We start from the raw sequence: 17,681 nt of genomic DNA on the forward strand, positions 1-17,681 counted from the left end.
GTAAAGTTAAAACTAAAATATAACTCTTTAAAGTCTAACAAACAGGTTTATAATTTTTTAGTTTAAATCTTAAAATCAAATAAATTCAAAAGTACACCATAATTTTTCTAACATATATTAATAAATTAGATTAAGGTGGCTTAATTTTTAAATTTAAAAGACTTACATAAGAAAAATAGAAGTTTAACGGCCACATTAAATTTACCAAAAAGTTGGAGGATTTTAATATAATGACCAAAAGTTGTTTGAAGTTGATTTTTAAACCTAGACCAAAAATCTTAAGATTGATAATTCACCCTTTATTTTTTATATTAAATTGTTAGTGCGTGTTTATTAAATTGATGCGCTATGCTTTTGAGGTCGTTAGTGCATTTTCTTCATTTAGCTTTTGTCATTACTCCACAAGGACGGCACACAACAATAATTTTTTTTTCCTATCTTTTAAAAAACACAATGATGGTTTTCATTTTTAATTTTGCACTTTTTTTTTTTTAAGAAAAGTTGAATAAATAAACTGTATGGATAACTTTTTGTTTTAGCTGTAATTAATATTAATGAGTTTGGTTCCTTTTAGGTTTAAATATGAATTTGAGAGAATTTGATGAGATGTCTACTACAGATTCATTTCGATAATTTAAATGGCCCATTTCATAGGGTTCCGTATGTATCACCCATAAAAAAATGAGATCGATCTGATAATTGTAATTCTTTTTTTTATTTTATTGTTTTTGTCTTCAAATAAATGAATCGTCTAATTTCAAAAATATACTTGTCATCTATTTTTTCGAAAATAAATACAATAAAATAAAAAAATTATAATCTAATCGAATTTATTTAATTTTTTTATAAATGATATATGTTAAAAAAAATTAAAAAAATTGTCACATCTACAAAAAGAAGTCACATTCATATTATGTATATTTTTTAATAATATATATATATATATATATATATATATATATTGTGGAGATCTCTAACCCTTGTGATGTGATATCGGCTTTAATTAGTTTAGTAGGAGATGAGAGCTAAAATTAGATGCGTACGTATCATACACAACTAGTTTATAAATTGAATCATACCTCTACAATGATGTAACATTTCATAAATTAAAGGGGAAATTCCACTTCAGTGTAACCTTTAAAAAAAAATATAATAAATAAATAATAAATTATATATATTAATTATTAAAATTATAAATTATTTCATGAATGTGTAATGATTTTTTAATTGTATCACTGTTTCTTAATTTTCCTTAAATTAAATGATATATATTTGTCAATGAAGAGTAGTCATTTCATTAGTTTTGTTATAATTACTAAGAACTTATCTGAGAATAGACTAATTTAGTAAATTTTTGATTATTTAGTTAAAATATGAGTTAAAAAAAATTAGTATGTTTAGAATGATTTTTTTACTTTTTACGAAAAGATGTGCAAAAAGTAGAGAGAAAAGAGAATCTTTGACTTTTTTTTGTATGAATTATTTACTTTTTAACTTTTTTAATAATTTTTTAACTTTTTAACTAAATGGGCTAGTTCCCAAACGAGGCCTAAGTCTCCAGGACGATATTTGTAAAAACTAATCAGTGTATCTGGTTTGAGTTTTCTGAATTAAGTTTTTTAAAAATTGACTTTTTTGATTTTCGTTTTTTTTTTGTTTTTAGTGAATATTTTAAAAATTTTAAACATTTTTTTACTTTTTTAGATGCCCCTTACTTAGATGTATTTAAAAAGTAAAAAAATTGTGAAAAAATATTTTAAAAAATTAATAAATACATAAAAATACAAAAAATGTACTGAATTCTTGTATTTTTTTGTATTTTTGGTATTTAGTGAATTTTTAAAAAAAAATTTTACAATTTTTTTTACTTTTTAAGTGTATTTATGTTAGGTGTATTTAAAAAGTAAAAAAATTACTTAAAATACTAAAAAAATTCAATAAAAATAAAAAAACACAAAAAATAAGAAAATAAAATTTTTTAAAAAATATTTTTTAAAAAGTGAAAACAAGCAAGGTATCAACAAATTCTATAAAATTGCACGTCTCTTGAATAAATTCATTTCCATCAACTGTTAAAAATGAATAGTAAAAATGAATAGTGGTTGATGTGGATCCTCCAGTAGGCTATAAAAAAACAGCTAGCCACAAGCACCATATGCAAGAAGAGGGAGGGAGAGAGAGATGGGTTCCCAAAGGTCAACAGAGAAGCCAAGCCCTCCTCATGCAGTGTGTATTCCTTTCCCAGCACAAGGCCACATAAACCCAATGCTAAAATTAGCAAAGCTACTCAACCACAAGGGCTTCCACATCACCTTCATCAACACCGAATTCAACCACCGTCGCCTCCTCAAATCCCGGGGCCCCAACTCCCTCGCCGGCACCCCCTCCTTCCGCTTTGAAACCATCCCCGATGGCCTCCCTCCCACCGACAACGCCCCTGACGCCACCCAAGATGTCCCCTCCCTCTGTGACTCCACCAGAAAGAACTGCTTAGTTCCTTTCAGAGACCTAATTGCTAAAATCAACCACACGGCTTCCTCGAAAGTGCCTCCGGTGAGTTGCATAGTTTCTGATGGAATCATGAGCTTCACTGTGTTGGTTGCTCAAGAATTGGGAATCCCAGATGTTCTTTTCTGGACGACAAGTGCTTGTGGCTTCATGGGTTATGTACAATATCGTCAACTGATTGAAAAAGATCTTACACCACTCAAAGGTATTACATTTTCTAAACAGTATGAATCTATAGTTAAATTAAACAATACAAATCCATAATCAATCGTCCCCCGATTGAAAAAAATCTTACACCACTCAAAGGTATTACATTATCTAAACGGTTTAAACAGTAGAAATCATAATTAATTTGAGTGGATGATACTGTCAAAACCACTAATAGTGGCTGAGTAGTTTTTATTTGATTTTAATCCATTTATATTTTGTGGGTGTTTGGAACGTTGTTATTTTAATAGGTTATTTTAAGTTTTGACTATTTTAGTAGGTTAAAATTTTTTGTGTTTGGAAAAATAGTTAGATTTTTTTGTAGTTAAATATGATGTTTGTGAGAGAAAAAATAAAATCATTATGGATTTGATGTGATATTTGTTTAAGAACTTGATTTTTGGGTTTTTTTGTTTTTTTTTTCACTATACGACAAATATTTTACAAAATCAAAAAAAATAAATCGAAACAAAATATTACATCAAATTCCATAATCATTTCATTTTTTCTCTCACAAATATCACATTCAATTGCAAAAAAACCTAATTATCTTTCCAAACACAAAAAAAAAATTTCTCCAATAATTTTCTAAAACTAAAAAAACTTACAAAAAAATCCACTTCCCAAATACTCACTTTGTCTTATTAATTATTTTAGTCTATTTTTTTTTTTTTGGGTGAATTTTAGCCTAAAATAGGCTAAAATAGTCCTTGCCAAACACTCCTATTAACTATTCATCAATTTCAAAAAATAAAGTGAAATTATTTATATGGTGTTCTATATTTATGTAGTAAAAATTTTATCTCGAAAGGTGGATCTCGAAATTGGCTCGAATCAGAAGTAGAGAAGGAGAAGAGAAGGAAGGAAGGAGGAGGAAGGAGGGAGGAGGAAGAGGAGGAGGAGGAGGGACTGGAGGGGCCCAATAAATGGAGCTGGAGGAGGGGGCGGGGGGCGGGGGCGAGGCAGAGCCGACGAGCAGCGATGGCGGGCGACAAGGCGACGAGCAGCGACGATCCTCGGCGGCGGCGGTGGTGCTGGCTCTTCTCCTATTTCTCTTCTCCTCTCTTCTCTCCCTCTTTCTCCCCTGTCTCTTTCTCCTATCTTCTTCCTCTCTTCTCTCCCTCTTTCGAGCCAATTTGAGCCAACCAATTCAAGCTATGGCTCATTTCCGAAATTTTACTGTCAAACATGTTGATTAACATTTGTCAAATGGTAAAAAAATAAAACAAGATTCAATCGGTATTGTGGTTTCTCACCTGATATTTCAAAAATGACTAATAATTTTTGAGTTTACACCGTCTAAAATTAAATTTGGAGATAAAAAAGTTACACCTAGAGGGGTGTTTGGCATCAAACTAAAAAAATTATTATTATTATTATTATTTTTTTCTTTTAGTGAATTTTTTTTTTTTAAATTATGTTTAAAAAAAATTCGTTTCAGATTTATCCTGTGCAGAAGAATTTAAAAAATAAAAATAAAAAACAAAAAACTAATTGTTTTTTACTTTGTATAAAAAAATTCAATAAAGTAAAAAATAATTCAATAAAAAAAGTTACCAACACTATAACATGCAAGAGTTTTAGAGACTAAATTTTTTGGTTTCCAAAAGTGAAAATTTTGTTATAAAAGACATGTAGAGACCAATTTAAATGTCGTCCCGAAAAGTAAAAAATAAGGCTATTAGTAACAAAATTTTGAAAATGTCACTAATAAATACACTTTTAGAGACAAAATAATTTGGTCTCAAAATGGTTTATTTTTTGAAACAAAAAATTTGATCTCAAAGACATAATAATTCATCACTAATGTTCAATTTTCATTGCTAAAAATATAATAATTACACTTTTCGTAACAAAAATATTTAGTCTCTAAAAAATAATTTTATTCATAAATTTTGATTTCCGAAACTTTTATTTTTTTTATAGTGCAACCCCGACCAGTCAGTTAGTAAATGAAATGTTAATATAAGATATAAATCTGCGAAGGAATGTGTTCTTAAATTTGTAAAATATAAATTTTAATTTTAATTTTAAAATATATATTTGTTAGATTCAAAATATTAAGTTCAAGTCTCATTCACCCCTTTATATAATTTTATAGCCTATTTTAATAGGTCACCATTTTTTTTTTTAGTGTACCTTTATAAATAATTATTTTTAGCTTTTTTAGGATAGTTTAGTTCAAACCAACCTAAAGAATAAAAATAAGAATTGACCATTACTTAAGATGCAAAAAGAAAAAAAAAAGTTGGCTTACAGCCTCTGAGCCATGTAAATGAAATGCTCATTATTAAGCATGATATCCACACTAGATCTATACCTATTTGTAAAAACTTAACTAGCTTATAGATGTAATTTTAAGCCTATCTTTGATACTAACTAAATCTTTTGTGAAATACAGATGAGAGTTATTTAACAAATGGACATTTAGATACAATTATAGATTGGATACCAGGCATGAATGCTTTGCGTTTGAAGGACATCCCAAGCTTCATAAGAACCACTGACCCCAATGATATTATGGTTGATTTTGCAATGGGTGAAGTTGAGAGAGCTCACAAAGCTTCAGCCATCATATTAAATACATTTGATGCCCTGGAGCATGATGTTGTTGATGCACTATCAACCATATATCCCCCAATATACACAATTGGTCCTCTTCAGTTCCTCCTCCAACAAATCCCAGAAAATTACTTGGAATCTATTGGATCAAATCTATGGAAAGAAGAGCATGAGTGTCTTCCATGGTTGGACTCGAAAGAACCTAACTCTGTTGTTTATGTCAACTTTGGCAGTGTCACTGTCATGACACCCCAACAACTGATTGAGTTTGCTTGGGGACTTGCTAATAGCAAGCAAACATTCTTATGGATCATTAGGCCTGATTTGGTCGTTGGTGACTCGGCGATTCTTCCACCAGAGTTTGTGACTGAGACTGAAGAAAGGGGTTTATTGGCTAGTTGGTGTCCTCAAGAACAAGTCCTGGGTCACCCATCAGTTAGAGGGTTTTTGACACACTGTGGATGGAATTCAACTCTTGAAAGTATTTGCAGTGGAGTCCCTATGTTGTGTTGGCCATTTTTCGCAGAGCAAACGACGAACTGTTGGTGCTGTTGCAACCAGTGGGGTATAGGGATGGAGATTAACAGTGATGTGAAGAGAGAGGAGGTTGAGAGCTTGGTTAGAGAGTTGATGGGTGTAGACAAAGGGAAAGAGATGAAGAGAAAGGCCATGGAGTGGAAGAAGTTGGGTGAAGATGCCACAATTTGTTATGTTGGATCATCTTTTTTGAATTTTGAGAAATTGGTCAAGTCTGTGCTCATGGGATGAATATTGGTACGGCTAGGCATAAGATTATCCAATCAGTGAAAACCACATAACCTTAGCCGCCCGTACTTATTTGGATGGTTTCGTAAAATTGTTAGAGTCGGGTGTGAGTTAGAATTTTTTTATTTTTTGGGGTTGCGGATGAGTCGTGAGTTTTATCCGCACCCAGTCACTTGTCTACATCTTTATATATATATATATATATATATTTGAATCTGAACCGTTAAATTATCTTGTAAGTCTTATAGATGGAAAAAATTGATAGAAAGTTGGTGGCAGGTTTTTATCTCAGAATCTTTCTCAACATTTGAGCTCTTTGTTGTCTTTAGACAAAGTTTTGAGGCTTGTTTTACTAATTATTTTCTTTGATCCTAGGCCACAAAACACTACCACCACCACTGAATCCGGATCCTCCGTCGTCCTTTCCTGCGGTGCATCCCCGTGGCCCTCCAAAACGACGTCGTTTTGGAGGTTTTTCTTTTTTCTTCTCACTGATATCTCTCTCTCATGGGAGGGGGCTCAGAAGGACAATACAGTGAGTCACGAACCCTCTTTGGGTCTTCTTCTTCTTCAAGGACAATCTCAACCATTCTCTTATCCCTGCTCCTTCCTCCTCCTTTGCAGCAAATAGCCACCTTCTACCACACACATCCACCACTGACCACCACTGCTCCGACCACCCGTACCAAACAATACAATCATTGTAATAAGGTGACCAGAGGGAGAAGGAAGGAAGGAAAGAGGCAAACCAGAGGCAACAGATCTGTGATAATAAGGTGTTCGAAGATTCAACTTTGTAATTTCTTTTCCTTTCCTTTGTTTTCTCGGTAACCAAACACGGATTTTCTTCCTTTAGTACTTCTCGTCTTATCTTATATGTATTTTTTTTTAATTGTAATTTTCAGCGAAAAATAGAATTTTTGAGGAGGATACTTCGTCGTAGAAGTCCGATGAAGAAAGGGTTCATCAAAGTGTTTCTGAAAATTTTCCCGAGAAATCAGACAATTTCAAATTTTCCGGGAAAGGAATGAAGTTGGGCGATGGGTTTGAGAATGATGTTAAATCTGGTAGCAGTTCTTCTAGAAGAGCTGATAATAGGGAAGTTTTGAGCAATATAGCTGACAACCAAAGTAATGGTTCATACATCAATCCTGATAATTGGGTTATTATTGATAATGATCTTCAAATAAATGAGAATTTAAATGAATCTGATCGTGCAGAAATGGTAAATAAATTCGATGAATTGAAACCCCCAAATGGGATTGCACATGGGTCACAAAGATCAGGGAGTTTTTCTAGATGGAGAAGCGGGGAGGGAGGCGAGCTTGATGGGTTTTGGAGGAACCCTTGAAGTGTTTGCATCTGATTTATATATATATATATATATATAAATTTGTGTGTTTTTTTTTTTTTTGATAAAATTGTTTGTATATTTATGTGATTCTCCCTCCGTTGCTCCACAGATCTGTTGCCTCTGGTTTGTGAGGAGAGAGAGAGAGTTATCAGTAAGAAGAAAAAAAAAAAAAAACCCCTCTAAAACGACGTCGTTTTGAAGGGCTACAGGGATGCGCAGCAGGAAAGAACGACGGAGGATCCGGATTCCACCACCACCACCACCCACTTCTGCCGCAAAACGCACTCTCCACTTTGCTCTTCCTCCGTTGTTAATGGCAACAAATTCTTGCAGCCATGGTATATCACAATTCTCAGCCCGTTATCATAACAAATCTAAGCCTCCATCATATTCTTTACACCAACATTCATCATGCATAGATACTCAAAGAGTATACTCAAAATTGCTTCGCATTTGTTGATTTTTTTTGTAATCTTCATTTTATGATAATTATTTTTTTTTCATTTCACATCCACTTTTTTGTTTTTTTGGGTAGATATGTAGTTCTATTTTTATTTATTTATTTGTTTATTTTTTGTAGTAGTTGTTGTTATTGTTGTTGATGAACAAATAAAACAAACATATAAGATTTGTATGTGAATTTGAACAAATTTGTATTGAACAGATAAAAAAAATAACAGATTATGCCTTCAACAGATAGAAAAATGATTTTAACAAGTAGGAATTTTGAACATATAGAGTTTGATTGAAGATTATTTGTTAGAAAAATCAGTAGATAGATTTAAACAGATAAGGGAAAAACTGAACAGATAATAAATTTTGGACAGATAGTTGAACAGATATAGGGAAAAAATTGAACAGGTAAATAGAATTTAGGAAAAAAATTGAATAGATAGATATAATTTGAAGGAAAAATTGAATAGATAGAAAAAATATATATTTAAATAGATAAATATAAATTTGAACAAGTAGTTTTCGAAAAGTAAAAAAGATAAAAGAAAATCCAGGGAAAAAATTGAAAACAAAATGTTCTCAAGGACTTCTCACCAAACTATTTCACAAAATATGGATCTCCCATCAGCAAAAAAATCACCTTATATCTCCTTAGATCGGATTTATCACCCATTAACCCTTTTTTTATATAGATCATTAATAACATCAATACAAATGGTAATATATATAATGTGAAAAAGATAAGAATTGAAAAATCGATGTGTAATAGTAACTATTTACAATTTCTGAGTCAGAAACAATAAGTGTAAGATATTGTATGATATTAATTGTGTATATAATATATATTCAATATGATCTATCAATCTAAATTACTTTCACATTATCCATTGGCTAATAATTCATATGTATATTTAATATATATATATATATAATTCGAGTTTTGTATTGTTTGTGTTGTTTGATATCTTTACATAAGTCTGCTCAAATTTAATTTGGATTTCTGAATTTTTACCTAAACTCGCACCGAATTCAAAAATATTTTGCCCAAACCTTAAGAAAAGTCAGCCTGGGTTCAAGTGATTCGGGTTGAGTCTACCCAAATTACACCCATACGCAATTATCGATGGTTTAAAAAATTGGCGAGTTAGTTAAATGTTAGGAGAAAAAAAAAAACACTCAAAGTTCAAACCCTCTAACAAAATAAATTTTAAGTTTTTTATTTTATCAGTTTAAGTACTAAATTTTTTATTTATTTTCAAGGTAAACTATTTATCTATTTTCGTTAAGTAAAATCGATTAAAAAATGAATATTTTAGTCATTAAATTCAATAAAACGGTATTTTAAGCATTTTATGTATTTCTATATTGAATTTAGTAACTAAAATATTTTTTTTATTGATTTTATTTATAAAAAAATAGGTGAATAGTTTAGATTGAAAATAATTTGAAAAAATAAATTTTAAATTGACCAAATTAAAAATCAGGATTTATTTTGTTATAAGATTAAAATATTGTTTTTGTTATTTATTTATTTATTTATTTGTTTTTGTGTGTTGTTGTTGTAATTGTCCGTTAAATCGTTTAGTAGTTTCAAACTGAGCCGATTAAACAAATATAAAATATAAAAATAAAAGAAACTGGATACATGATTTTTTTAATTATATTTTATAAATTAATATATAAAATAATCAAATTAAGAAAAAAATATATATAATATAGCATGTGTCATGTGATTAATGGTATTGAGGTTAGGAAAATATCATGTTTGAACAAATAATGTGTCATGTTATTTAATATATCATGTTATGTGATTAATGGCATTGAGGTTAACGTGGACGACTTCGTCTAGTTGGCAAAACTTGGCGTGTGGGTTGTTTCCTTTCTAGCTTTTAGATTCAATATCTATTAGTAATAATAAATCTTTTGGGGTCATATCTGTATAGGGCGTTTACTTCAGCTTTATATAGGGCCTCCCGCAATGGGGCAGTAGAATTGATCATCGAGATTAGTCGATGTGCACATAAGTTAATCCGGAAAATCCAGTTATCAAAAAAAATAATTTAGTATTGAGGTTAGGAAATTATCATGTTTGGAAAAATAATGTGTCATGTTATTTAATATAAGGTGAATTACATTAATGTCGTGTTACTTTGGTACCTAACCTTTCAATTGTGATATATTTGAACTTGAATTTTAATTCTTGCTCCAAATAAGGATAATTGAAGATACTATTGCTCAATTTCAAGGGCAAAGTTGTCAATTTGATAAAATATAAACTAATTTGACAAAAATAAATGTCAAAAAATTATTTTTAAAAATTATTTCTACTCACAAAATATAAAATTACATAAAAATGATAAATCTTTTACAATTTTATTTTGTTTATTTTTTTTACCAAATTAATTTTCAATATGTGTTTGGATGATAATCATTTAATAGGTTATCTTGTAATGGATGGTTATTAAGCTTTTGATATATAATTGATATGTTTAATATATGAAATATTTTTTTATTTAAATTTTTTTAATTTAATGGATTGATTTAATAATGACATTAAAGTTAGGGAAATTTTTTTTAAGGTCCCTAATAATAATAATTTAGAGGATAAAGGACATAAAAAAAGATAGTGATGTATCAGGTCCCTCAATAACATGGCGCGCGTTTTTAATTATTTTGTGGACCAAAATACCCTTCCCAAAATCAACACAGAAACGAAACTCATTCCGACGTCTGAGTTCCTTTCCGAGCATCCAGCATCTTTACGAACAAGAGAACAACAGAATTATGGTTTCAATATCATCTTCACCATCGACATTAGAGCTTCGTTATCTTTTGCAAAAATCATTCCCATTCCTTCATCACAAATTTCTCTGACCCCGTTTTCACTGTTCATCGTCATCTCAGTTCATCTTCGTCACGTCGCATCTTCATCTTAGGCCATATCAGCTCGTCATTCAAGTTTCATCCTAACTCTGGTAATTTTTTCTACAATACAACTAGATTTTCTTTGGAAACACAGTTAATTGCATTTTATATTAACCTTCCATAAATTAGGGTTTCAATTTCGTAATAAAAAGCTACCTGAATTTGAAAAAAGTTATTTCTGTGTGTTTTGAACTTATTCTTGAACATGTTTGTGTGATTTTATCTGTAAATTTCTCTGGCATTTGAATTTCTCTAGTTTTTGCTTGATGTATGTTTCTTCTTTCAATTTTCTCTGGCATGTTTATTTTGAAAAAAGTAATTTTCTGTGTTTTCATCTTATTCTTGAACATATTTCTGTGATTTTGTCTATAAATTTCCCTGCACTGTAAGTTTCTCTATAATATGTATTTTTAATTGGAATGTCTATCTTTCTCTAGAATGTCTATTACTCTCTTGTCTCTATCTAAGTTTCTCTGGTATTTATAATTTTCTCTTACCACATCATATCACTTTCCTCCCTTGTGTGTCTCTATCAAGTTTAATTTTATCTGGCATTTTAATATTATGGACTGGAATGAATGTTTCTTCTTTGAATTTTCTTTGACATGTGTATTTTGAAAAAAGTTATTTCTCTGTGTTTTGATCTTATTCTTGAACATGTTTCTGTGATTTTGTTTATGAATTTCTCTGCTTTGTAAATTTCTCTGGAATATGTATTTTTCTCTGGAATGTCTATTACTCTCTTGCCTCTGTCTAAGTTTCTCTGGTATTTATAATTTTCTCTGACCACATCACATCACTTTCTGCCCTTGTGTGTCTCTATCATGGTTAATTTTCTCTGGTTTTGTATGTAAATTTCTCTAGCATTTTAATATTATGAATTGAAATTTTCTCTGGAATGAAAATTTCCTCAAGAATGTGTAATTTTCTTCAGAATGTGTATTTTTCTCTAGTATGTTTATTTTGTTCAATTCTTGGTTTTAATGTGGTGTAATTTTCAATGGCATGTTTACATTACTTTGTTTATTTTATCTTGCTAATTGGGGAATTAAAATTTTCTTTGGCTTGCTATGTTTACTTTTTCTCTGTCATTCATTTTCTCTAGTATGTTTACTTCTATATGTAATTTTAACAATTATTGAAAATTTCTCTCCCATGTTTATGGTGCTTTGTTGATTTTCTCTAACATTTAATTTTTAATGTCCAATTTTCTCTGGCATGTCCAATTTTTTGTAATTTTTCCTTATCTGTAATTTTCTCTTATCTGTAATTTTTTCTGACATGTCCAATTTTCTCTGGCATGTTCAATTTTATCTGGGATTTAATGTTGACATCTTTATGTTTTAATCATTGTCTAGAAATGGCAAAACGTAAAAGCAGCAAAACACCGGAAACACCAAGCAAGAAACAGAAACTCTCTCAGTCTTCTAATGAGCTAAGATAAAAAACCAGCAGCAAAACACTGGAAATACCAAGCAAGAAAGAACAACTCTGTCAGTCTTCTTATGATCTAAGATAAAAAACCAGTAGCAAAACACCACAAACTCCTCACCAAAACACACAAGTCCAAAGTGATGAAGCAACTAGCATCCAGATGAGTACCCCGACTTCAAAGGACTCAAGCTCAAGGGGGAAAAAACCTGTTAAACTCCACAGAAAGAGAGCTCACTACAGCATTCAATACCGATCCAACCTCTCATATGTTGTCTCATTTTTTCAAACACCTAAATTCAATTCAAACTAACTTGTAGAGCTTCAAAAGACCCCATTCTGGTATTTGATCCAAGCTCTAACCATTGGAAGGATGGATCCAAGGAAATCTAGGAAATCTGATGATGATGTAGTTGCAATAATCCAATGTTATAACGAAAAAATAAAAGCATTCACAGTTAGTAAAAAGAACTTGACCTTTACAACAAATGACATGACCTTGATTTTTGGTTTGCAAGGAGGTAAAGGAGCCATGTCATTAAGATACTCTAAAAAGCCAAAATCTACATTTCTAAGGAAAAGATTCCAAAAGGACACAAGGCTCACTGGTCCTGTTCTTAAAAATGCTTTGGTCAAAGCAATGAAAGGCAAGCAACCAACTGACTTCAAAGATGTAGCAATCATTGTTACATTGTACTTGTGTCTCACCCTATTTTTTGCAACAAGTGGAAATTCAATAGGGTTGGTTTTTATAAAGTATGTGGAACCTCTTGAATCAATGAAATAGTATGATTGGCCAGAACCAATCACATCAACATTGATGATTCTATCATAGCATTGCACAAAACTCCAGAAAAAGTTACGGGTTGTGTCATTGCATTACTAGTAAGTATAATATCCATTCAAATTTGCAGTTATCATACTTAGAAATTTGTGCGTTTAGAAAAATTTAATTACTTTAATTTTCATCACAGTCAGAGAATCAATTTGGGTTTATGCCTGGTAGGTCAACAATGGAAGCGATCTATCTTTTGAGGAGAGTAATAGAAAAGTATAAAGAAAAGAAAAGAGACATTCATATGGTGTTTATCGACCTTGAGAAAGCATATGACAGAGTGCCACGGGATATAATATGGTGGGTGTTAGAGAAGAAATGGGTGACAAAAGGTTACATTGACGTGATTAGGGACATGTATGAAGGGGTGGTGACCACTATTAGATCGCCAGTTGGAGAGACAAATGAATTTCCTATCACTGTAGGGTTACACCAAGGATCTACCTTAAGTCCTTATCTTTTTGCTTTAGTTATGGACGAGTTGACGATAAATATTCAGGATGACGTGCCATGGTACATGCTTTTTGCAGACGATATTGTGCTAGTGGGTGAGACTAGAGAAGGAGTTAACACAAAGTTAGAGATTTGGAGAAAAGCTCTTGAATCTAAAGGATTTCGGATAAGCAGAACTAAGACAGAATACATGGAGTGTAAATTTAGTAACAGTAACAATGAAAGTAGAGGAGAAGTGAAGATTGAGAACCAAGAACTGCCTGAGAGTGAACACTTTCGTTATCTAGGGTCGATTATCACAACAGCGAGAGAGATTGATGCAGATGTGGCCCATAGGATTAAGGCGGGATGGTGTAAGTGGAGAAGTGCGTCTGGGGTATTGTGCGATAAATGAATACCCACTAGACTAAAAGGTAAGTTTTATAGAACGGCTATTAGACCAGTTATGTTGTATGGGACGGAGTGTTGGGCAATCAAGAAACAACATGTAGATAAGATGAGTGTGGCTGAGATGAGGATGCTAAGGTGGATGTGTGGTAAGACTAGACAAGACAGGATTAGGAATGAGTGTATTCGGGAATGGGTAGGAGTAGCACCGATAGAAGATAAGTTGAGAGAGAATCGTTTGAGATGGTTTGGTCATATTCAACGGAGACCAACAGAGGCAGTAGTGAAGAGATACGATGCTGTAACGGTAGATGGAAGTGTTAGGGGACAGGGTAGGCCTAGATTAACGTTGACTAGCGTTTTAAATAGAGATATGAATCTACTTAATTTGATTAATGAAATGGCCTTTGATAGGGCCGCGTGGAGAAGAAAGATTCATGTAGCCGACCCCCATTTGATGGGACTTAAGGCTTGGTTTGGTTTGGTTATTGGCTATGTGAACATGCAAATATCATTGACTCGGAAGACAATAAACACAACTGACTTCCAAAGATGTGGCAAGTGGAACCTGCAAACCTTGACGAAACAACTGCAGAAGACACCAGTCCACTCTCTTGCACCTCGACAGGTTAGATTTCTATCACTACTGAAATCTCAGTGAAATTCCAAAATTTCTCTGACCACTGCTTTATTTCCCTCCTTGTGAATTGATTGATTAAGATCAATTTTCTCTGAACTATCAATTTATGTTTTCTTCTTTGGTTACCACTAGTTTATTTCTGCCATTGTAATCAATTTTCTCTGCAATCAAAATTTCTCTAACCACAATTGTAACACATTAACTTATATATCCTGATTGATTTTCTCTAATATCTGAATTATGTTGGTTGTTTCATAATTTTCTCTGGCCCATTAAATTGTTCCTCCTTGTGTGTAATTTTCTCTGGCCCATAACTTATGTGCCCTGCATCTTTGATAAACACTGTTTATTTTTACCCTTCTAATGAATTTTCTCTGGAATCCAAATTTCTCTGACACAATTATAGTCAAACATTAACTTATATGCCTTGATTGTTTTTCTCTGATATCTAAATTATGTTGCTTGTTTCATAATTTTCTCTGCCTCATAAAATTAACTCCTTATCTGTAATTTTCTTCGGCCCATACAATTTTCTCTGAAGTTTGTTTCCCATTAGTATCATTTAGATGAATTTTATTTTCCTTATTTGAATTTTTTCTCTCAGTGAATTTTGTAACATTTCTCTAATAAAAGAGCCTCATGTTACAGATAGATAACAAGGAGCTAGTCAAGAACCCATCAGAGGAGTTCTGCTTTGGTAAAAAGACGAAGAAGGAATCAAAAAAGACAATTGTCAAATTCAATGAGACATTACAAGATTCATTTGAAGAAAAAGGGAATGAAGAAGCAGAAGGTAACAAAGAATACGAAAGCCAGCAATGGACAAGAAGAACAAGGAAGCAGTGGAGAAGCAGAAGCTAGAGAAGAAAGTGAAAAAAATAGAAGCAGAAGACAAAAAACAAAATGAAGAGAAAGAAGAAGACAGTGAAGAAGAATATGAACAGCAAGAAGAAAACAATGAGGAAAGTGATGAAGAAGAACGTAATTAGCCGATGGACCAACAACGTGATAGCATTTGTGGCTCAACAATGCATTAGCCTTAAGAATCTGAGGAATCAAAGGATGCCCAAATTGCTAATCTACGTCAAAGACTACAGGCACTTTCTCAATCTGAAAAAGAAGAAGAGAGAAATTGGATTGAATTACTTGCTAAAAAGGTTATTGCAATAAGAACCTTCACATCACTTAACTTAGAACTTCAAGAAAGAGACAGCACAATCCAAATGAAACTAAGGATGTTGGAGGTTCAAAAAGAAGACGATACAAAAACAATTCAACAGTTGAGGTATTCAATTTCGGAGCTTGAAACTGAAAATGCTAAATTGCATGAACAAGTTCAAGAACTATCCGTCAAACTAGCAACACAACCATGCCGAACACCAATACAACCTCAACCACAAGGTCAGTGAAAATCTTGAGCCACAAAAAGTTATGTCCTTGTGTCAACATAACTCAGAGAAATTTCTATTTATTATAATTTTCTATGTCAATGGTAATTTTCTCTGGAAGTTAAATTTCTTTGAACACATTAGTTTCTGCTGCTTATTTTTATTGATTTCTACTGCTTATTTGATTTTCTCTGTTTATTTTCTTATTCGATTTTTGGGGCTTGTTTAATTTTCACTGTGTATAGTTGGAATGCAAGTGGAACAACAACCAACAACCCAACAAGAACAAATGGCACACAAAGAACAACCGAAACAAAAGACAAAAGTCTATGGTAATTGGAAAATATTGAATCAAATAAATTTACATATTGAAATATCATCTGTTACTTCAAAGAAATTTCACTTTTACTGATATTTTCACTGTCTACAGTCAAAAAAGATCCGACATCAATGATAAAAAATTTAAAGGCAAAAGAAAGGAAGGAAAAGTAGCAGGATCCAGAATTTCAATATCTCAAAGTTGCGAAAGTGACTAGAGGTTCAAAACAAGCTACAAAACAAACTGAGCAAACCATGAAGAACAAAGAAGTACTTGATACTGATGTGTACGTCTTGCCTCAACCTACAAGCATCAGAAAATCTTGGGTCTTTCCACAAACTCTACAGATTTCAAGATTAATAAAAGATCATGTAAAAGACATCTTGCAGCACATATCAAATGTGTCTAGACTTGAGTAAGTACAACAAATAAAATAGAAGATAACAAACAACAAATTACAAACTTATTTTGCATTAACAACAATTAAATCCATTCTTTGTCATCTTGTAGGGCTTTAATTTGGACAAGTGAGTTGAATCTCATTACCTTCGAAGACATTGGAAACCTAATAAAGCAAACAAAAAAAAAAAATTGCCAACAATGAAAGTTTTTCATCAAAATTTCTCTGCAATGTTCCATCAGTCTTTATAAACCAATATTGCAATTATAAATCATATTTTTAGGTCATTGATGGCTATGGAGAGATCCTTTTTGCTGACCAAAGGAGAGAAAGCCAACAACCAACTTCATTTTTTTTCACATCCATGAGCTTAGTATGTTACTACTCTTTTATTTTATTTTCTCTGGAATTTACTTACCACTTTCTATTGTTAAAATACTTTTTGAAGCTAGTTGTGTCACTAGTCTAATTTTCTCTGGCTAGTTATGTGCATTTAAAATTTCTCTGTGTATATTTCTTAAATACATGTCATTTCAACTTTCTCATAATATAACTATTTTTTGATTTTCTCTGACCACAGAATTTCATCAAGATGACAGAAAATCAAGCTTTTCGAGTGTCCATATTTGACAAGCATATTGAAACAGTATGGAGGAACTATAGGTTCCTCCATCTCCCAATAAATACTAGAGGTAATGAGAAGTCCACACATGGAAATCACTGGACCTTGCTTGTCCTGGACAAACAAGACAATTTATGGAGGTTCTACAACTCACTGAGGCCAATGAGGGATGATGCAGAGGACAAATATGTCAAAGATACAAAACAATTGGTAACGAGTGCAAATTTCTCTGATCCATCATAATGTTTATGTGATGATAATTTTCATAGAATCCCATTGATTTGTCTGTAAATTTCTCTGTTATTTAAAAATTATTTTTTTGTAGCAAGATTATGTGGAAATTTTTTTGAAAGCTTACCTTGAAAAAGACGCTTAATCCACTACAACAAATTTGGGATTTAAAGACGAAACAAATTTGTCCCAAAATGTATA

General features: G+C 31.7%; 1 protein-coding gene across 1 annotated transcript; it reads left to right on the forward strand.

The window, feature by feature from the left end:
• The first annotated feature begins 2,086 nt into the window (after positions 1–2,086).
• LOC114263873 (7-deoxyloganetin glucosyltransferase) lies at positions 2,087–6,270 on the forward strand. The gene is made up of 2 exons (XM_082921625.1): positions 2,087–2,713; positions 5,117–6,270. Exons 1-2 carry the CDS (start codon positions 2,182–2,184, stop codon positions 6,043–6,045), a joined length of 1,461 nt encoding a protein of 486 aa, XP_082777751.1. The 5' UTR covers positions 2,087–2,181; the 3' UTR covers positions 6,046–6,270.
• Positions 6,271–17,681: the final 11,411 nt, after the last annotated feature.

The sequence above is a fragment of the Camellia sinensis genome, chromosome 3, assembly GCF_055761805.1.
Source record: "Camellia sinensis isolate YWXY chromosome 3, ASM5576180v1, whole genome shotgun sequence".
Lineage (NCBI taxonomy): Eukaryota > Viridiplantae > Streptophyta > Magnoliopsida > Ericales > Theaceae > Camellia > Camellia sinensis.

Excerpts from the sequence above, each read along its gene's own strand:
- LOC114263873 (XM_082921625.1), top strand. The coding sequence starts at position 2,182 with ATGGGTTCCCAAAGGTCAACAGAGAAGCCAAGCCCTCCTCATGCAGTG. Across the intron at positions 2,714-5,116 it reads AGATCTTACACCACTCAAAG|ATGAGAGTTATTTAACAAAT; the intron begins GTATTACATTTT and ends TGTGAAATACAG.